A 6500-nucleotide genomic window follows, 5' to 3' on the forward strand; every position below is an offset into this window, starting at 1 on the left:
CCATATAATCAAATCATTTTTTAAACTTTGTTTCATATAATAATTACGTTTATAATTTTGAATACCCATAATCAAAATTCTGGGCCCGTCCCTGCTTATGAGATAGATGGCTGGCGTGGAGAGGATGCCACCAAGAAGTACTTGGAAGCAGAAGTTCAAAATATGTTGGACCAACGCAAAGCACTTTTCGAGGCATGTTTGCAAGTTACCATCACTAAAGTCGTTGCCACCATTTTTGCAAAACAATTGGCTCTCGGTTTACCTCAAGGCACTAGTAGTGTCACTGGTGAACCAAACACCGCCAACTCTCGTGATTTAATCGAAAGGGATGGTGCCCCTCCCTTAATGTGGTTGACTACAAATATATCCGACCCCGAATCCAAATGCATATCAACCCCTCAGGCACACCACCCCCATTTAAATGAAAATCGCTTTCCTTTTTGAAAACCTTCCATGAAATCTCATCTTCGCAGTTGTATTGAGTAGATCTGAGATGTGGCAGCTTGAGGATTGTGACAAGATTCACAATGATGTGTCTCGTGCAATGTACGATCAGATTCGGCGTCCAGATCGCAATACTGAGAAGCTCATCGTCATTTATGAGGAAACACAGGAGCAGGAGTAGGGGAAGCCTAGCACTGCCAGCTCGCCGAGGTAAAGTCTCCACCCGCCATCTACCCCCATCTGTCTACATGTTTTTCTTAGCGCTCTACATGTTGTTTTTAGTGGACAGTGTGTAAGATGGTTCTGACAAGAATTGTTATAGAACCATTATTAATAACGATTTCAGAAATGCTAAATTGTTTCAAGAACAGCCATGGCCGTAATTCAGTATCTTGACAACTTGTTTGTGTGCCACTAGTTTTACTTTCAGGTACTAAACAATACTCAGTTATAACTTCATCATGGCCTTAATACTCCCAGACACTTTTTTGCAGCTAAATACTCTTAGATACTTGAGAGGACTAATTCATCCCGAATGATAGGTACGACTATCAGATGCTACGCTTAATGTAAAAGAGTAAGTGCCAAGTACAGTCAACCTGATGCTGCAGCATTTCGTTACCACTCATAATCAAACACCACACATTCTCAAGAATTTATAACTTAGGTATTTTTTTTCACTTGTATGAGTCCATCCACAATTGGCAGTAGGAATACGAAAAGGATTGGCAGCACAGGGTCAAGGCAAAATGTACGTCAAGGCTGAGAAGCTCAGACCAATGAGTTATATCAACACAGGGAAAATAACAAAAACACATCATGTTACACTTAGAATCGTGTTTTGCTTTCAGATGAAAACACCAGCTCACTCCATCAAACCAAAGCCTCTCGCGGACACGTAGCATTCCGTTCTTCTCATCTACCAACGAAACAAGCGCTGCATAATTTCGAGTGGCAGTATTAATTTCAAGAAATGAAAGAATGGAGAAGGTAATGGAGATACATATTTCAAAAAAAAAAACAGTGAATAATGATGTTTCATTTTGTTTTTTCATGTATTTCTTGGTTACCTTGCTTTTCTTCTGCTTCTTCTTCTCAATGTATGCAAGGATCTCCCCTTGCCGATCAAGAGTCTCCTGCAAAGCCTGCAGAAACACATCAAAGCATATCTTGATTTAATACCCAACAATGTTTCAGATTAAACTAACACGGAATGGAAATGGAGGAAAATTGGTACTCTGCAGTAAGATATAGCTTTTCAGCAAGGTGGCAAAGAAATTACCTTCTTGGTCAGTGCAAGTTCCTCTTCCAATGCACTGACCCGGCTGGTTGCAGCCTTCAGCATTTCCTCCTTATCTGCGGGCATTTCCGATGGCTTTGCAAGGAGTGCAAGGACCTTCTCCTCAAGGTCTGCGAAGCGCTTTGCAGAAACATCCTCCGCCGATATCTTGGATTGCTGGCGCGCGTAAATTTTCGATGTGCTTCGGGCTCCAATACTAGTGGATCTAGCAGTGCCTATGGCAGCGCCAATTACCTTCCTGGGCATGTTACGGCTCACACGGAGCATCGTCGCAATGCTCATCACAAGGGTCATGACACCACCAAATAGTGGTGGATTGGATCCATTAGAGGCGTTTGCAGCAGCTGGTGAAGAACATTATTTTGGTTAATCCATCAGTGGAATGGTAAAGCAGTTTTTTGGTAACAAGGTTGTCAAGGTGAAGAGGTGGTACTAACCTTTAGTGAGGGCAAGCTTCTCATCTTGTAATTCCTTGCTCTGGCATATGGCATCTATGGCCTTCTCAACCATTTGAACATCACAAGAATATGGTGACCCAGGGGTCTGAAATTTTTATTATAACAACTGTAAGTGATATTTGTGTTCATATGTGGGAAGAGTAAATTTTATCATAGCCTTAAGTCTACAACCATGTTAGACCTTAAGCTCCCTATTACTAACATATCAGCAACAAAACAACTGATTGCGAATATAATTTTCTTTGATAGATGGAACTAGAAAACACACCTAAGTTCAGATGTTAAAAATTCCACTCTAGTTTTCATTCACAAGAAACTTACGCATTCACATGATTTAACACTAACAAGTATTAATTACTTTACTGATATCTCTCGTATCAGTGAAGCAACATGACTTACAGGAAACAATGTAGGAACATGCTCCTCATGAACAGGTGACAACTGAGGATGCTCAATTCGGGCACGTGAGGCTTTGTGTAATATGGTCCGCCATTCTTCTTCTCCGTTAAAAGGATCTTGCTTCTTTTTAGAAAAATCAAAATATGATGGGTAAGTATTATTCTCTAATACATTGGCAAATATGTTAATATGACCATGTCTTCCTGTAAGAGCGATCTACCTTCGGGTGAATGGTGTCATCTGCACAAATCATTTTCTCTTCAGTATCAAGCGATTCCAGATTGAGCTTTCCACACTTTCCGGCACCACTTTGAACCATCTTTACATCAAAGTATCATATAAACACTAAGTTAGTTCCTTGTCTTTTGAAATTCGATGTTCTATTTAAGGAAGGTGATGGCAAAGGAACAGATTGGAGTTTACCTTCATGACTTCAGGATTCTTCCATGGGCCCTTGTCAGCCTTCATGCAACCACCTTCGCACTGGCAAGATCCACCAAAAAACTCTGGCAGCTCACTGAACAACCAAAAAATATAGGAAAATATTGTATTAGAAGTAGCTTAGAGGTTTAAAAGATAATCTTCTCGTTAACCATAAAGACAAATCAGAGCATTGCTTCTCACCTGGCATCGATCACCTCGAGAAGCTTACTCTGGTACTTGTTACCCAATACCTAAAGAAATGCACAGTCCAGGAAACAATTCTATTAACTGAAATGGGATAAATAAAATCATAGTTACAGAACAAAATTATCAGAGACGAAAACTTACATGAATCTTTGCAGTGGTCTTTGGGTCAAGGAAACTCTTCACTGTGCCCCAGAGTAGTCGGAACCCTTGGCCTGCATTAATGATGAACATCCGGGACAGTGTCTGGGACAAGAATTATATAACCGACACAGAACTTGTTAGAAAAACCCAGCTCAAACTTTTTGCTTGGGTGTGATAAATTGTCTGTCATCTGGAGTACTGGATTACCTCCGGGTAGTTGTCACCATCAATCTTCTGAAGCTGACCGATGAGGTCCCTTGCCGCTTTGCTAAATTGTTTCATCCCCTGAAAATGCTCCTCTCCTTAATAAGCCATAGTAAAACTGCAACGATCGAATAAACTGAGGAGTTTGTGATTCGATACATACCACTCCTTGGACATCCAGTATGGTAGTGCTCTGGTCAATATGGCGCTTGGCAGATACTGAGCAAGCTGGAAACTTCTCGGCAAAGTTCTTCTCAAACTCCTTGACATGGTTCTTGACAAAACGTTCCATTGTGGTAACCTGCATTAGCTTATTGACATCGATCTGCCCAAGCCGTTCAATGTAGACAGGCCTGCCTTCCTTATCCACCCCATGGTAACCTTGAGGGTAGCATTCTGCAACCTTATCAGCTTCTTCGAATTCGAAACCCTAACATGAGATTCAGGATACAAATGTGACAATAGTTGATGACCTAACATAGTATGTTTCAATCCAAATGGGACTGGTCAGAACAGATCAGAAACTATAAGGTAACTGTAATTACCTCTAGAATGGAATCTGTGCCGAACTCCTTTCTCCACTGCAGCATATCAGTCCACATTTGCTTTGCCTTCTCAACATCAAATTTTCTTGCTTTCAAAAACCTACAGCAAATCACATCATTCAGTAATACTGCTCGCTCGGTATGAAAAATGCAGCCATACAACATAATAATTAAGAGATAAAACACCTAAGCATCATGTGGTATTCATCGTGCTGCGATGGTAGAAGCTCTTCGAGGACAAGAAGCTGGCGGAAGGCATCTACAGCCTGCACCTCCTCAGGGTCACGCTCATCCTCAATGGAAATGGACATCACCTTGCTGCTCCTCCTCCCCTTCTTCATGGAATGCCTCAGTTTCTGTGAGGCGTTCATCGCTTTTTTCTTGAGCGACGCAATCCTTGCTTTCTTTTCATCTTCTGAGTATTCCACATTGGATTTCCTCTTCTCTTCATAATGTGTATCTAAGGCTGGTAGCATCCATCATATGCACATTAGTCGATTATGCATTATCTGAGACTAAATTTGGTTTCATGTTGCTTTTGCGTTACTCCAAAAAAAGGATAACACTTTCCCAAAAGAAATAAGAAGAGATATGCTAATATAAAAACTTCTTGAAACGTTCTTTTTCTAGGAATGGACAAATTATCATCATCATGGCATAATATTCCACTTTACTCTGCAGGAGTAACAATGATTTGCATTCTGACTTACCAGAGCTTAGATGGTGCTCGAGAGGTCCTGACAGGACTTCTGCCATGTCTGGTATGCCCTATCTGGACCTGTTCACGATAGGATAGGTTATTTCTGCCAGCAAAATAATATTTCTTCCAGGTAAAAGGCTAAGTTGCTGCACGCAATAAAGAGAACTGGAAAATGCACAATATTATTTGACTTTGTGCATTGCACTGAATCTAATCCGTACACGAAAGCGCTACCATCTCAAGCAAGGTTCCCTAATTCTAATTAGAAATGGCTGTGAAATAAACAATGTATTAATCTTTGTCGCCTCGAACGTTGAATGCCATCATGCTCGTGCGAAATGGCCAAAATTAGAGAAAGTAAGTAAGGTTTCTATTGGCATCTATACATGTCAGCTACTATATTCTCTAACTTGTACAAAAACACATTCAATACATACACTATTGGCAAAAAGGATAAGAAATGTAAAACAAGATGACTTTATATCTGACAAAAGAAGAAAATCTAGAATGCGTGTGCAGCAATGCTCTAATTCACCACCTGGCCCGATAACAATTTGGATGCCAGAAAAGAAAACTAAAACTGGGGAAACAGAAGACGTGATCCAAACCAAACTAGGAGCATTCCGCCCAATATCAGAAGTTCAGAACACATTATAGGCAATACGAGACAGAAACATAAATGCAGGCAAGAATGCTAGTACATATTATGAAGGAATACAATTGGAGCACCACATACCAGAAATGATCGAACGAATGAAATGAAAGCAGGGCAGGATAACAGGCTTACCTCCGGGCGGAGGCTGGATGAGGAGAGGTGAGGCGAGGGAGATGGAGATGGAGAGGAGGGGGGATGGAGGGAACGGGGAGGAGGGCGTTAAAAATAGACTTGGCTGGTGCTGGAACTCGCCGCGAGGGACGCACGCCAATTATGAGTAGGCCGCACGACGAGCATGCTGAAGCCGTCCAAAAAAAATACTGATTATTTATTTATTTTCTTGTCCCGTTGCTGGCCCCTGGAACCGCACGAAGGAGACGAGGCCTGGCACCGACCACGACGCGGCGAGCTGGCATACCGAGGCCCAGCCGCGTGGAGCCATCTGTGCCTCCGCAGCCAGCACCAGCTGACATTCGGATGGGCCGCCGCCGGTTCATTGCTCCGCCACCGGCCGCCGCCGCGAGATCCATCTATACCGCGCCGGCACGACGAGGCGGGGACTTGCGCCGCTGCTGCGCCCCTACGCTCCCCACTTTCATTCTGATCTGCCGCCGCCGCCCGCCATTGCAGCAGGTAAGCTCTTCATCAGAAACCTCCCACCCCCGATTTCACAGGCTATGTCACCATCGCCGGCCGCCGCGAATGAGGCCCGTCACCAAACCTCTCCCTGGAGTTTTTCTTTCGCTTCAATCGTGGATCCTGGCTGGGCGGAGCTAGAGGTGGGACTTGGCCCACTCAGTACAAAAATTAGTTATCCCGAATTTGTAGCCCAGTTCGCAGCCCATCTCTTTTTTCCTATTTTTTTCTTGAGGAAATTCTCTTACAAAGGAGTGGTTATCAAAGCCACTAACTCCGGCAATCAAGAAAACCAAAGAAGCTACACCTAGCAGTAGGCAACCTAGATTACCGAAGGAGTCAAAGAAGCTTTACGCTAGGATCAAGGCACACTCGAAGTTACAACCAA

General features: G+C 42.9%; 1 protein-coding gene across 1 annotated transcript; it reads right to left on the reverse strand.

Moving 5' to 3' along the window:
• Positions 1 to 1130: 1130 nt before the first annotated feature.
• Positions 1131 to 5658, reverse strand: LOC124686993 (phosphatidylinositol/phosphatidylcholine transfer protein SFH12-like). The gene is made up of 15 exons (XM_047220849.1): positions 5609 to 5658; positions 4832 to 4899; positions 4308 to 4587; positions 4122 to 4221; positions 3740 to 4006; positions 3580 to 3657; positions 3373 to 3474; positions 3226 to 3275; positions 3025 to 3118; positions 2822 to 2920; positions 2602 to 2724; positions 2182 to 2287; positions 1727 to 2088; positions 1515 to 1589; positions 1131 to 1381 (listed from the first exon to the last, which is right to left on the reverse strand). Exons 2-15 carry the CDS (start codon positions 4875 to 4877, stop codon positions 1364 to 1366), a joined length of 1800 nt encoding a protein of 599 aa, XP_047076805.1. The 5' UTR covers positions 4878 to 4899; positions 5609 to 5658; the 3' UTR covers positions 1131 to 1363.
• Positions 5659 to 6500: the final 842 nt, after the last annotated feature.

Source organism: Lolium rigidum, chromosome 2, assembly GCF_022539505.1.
Source record: "Lolium rigidum isolate FL_2022 chromosome 2, APGP_CSIRO_Lrig_0.1, whole genome shotgun sequence".
Lineage (NCBI taxonomy): Eukaryota > Viridiplantae > Streptophyta > Magnoliopsida > Poales > Poaceae > Lolium > Lolium rigidum.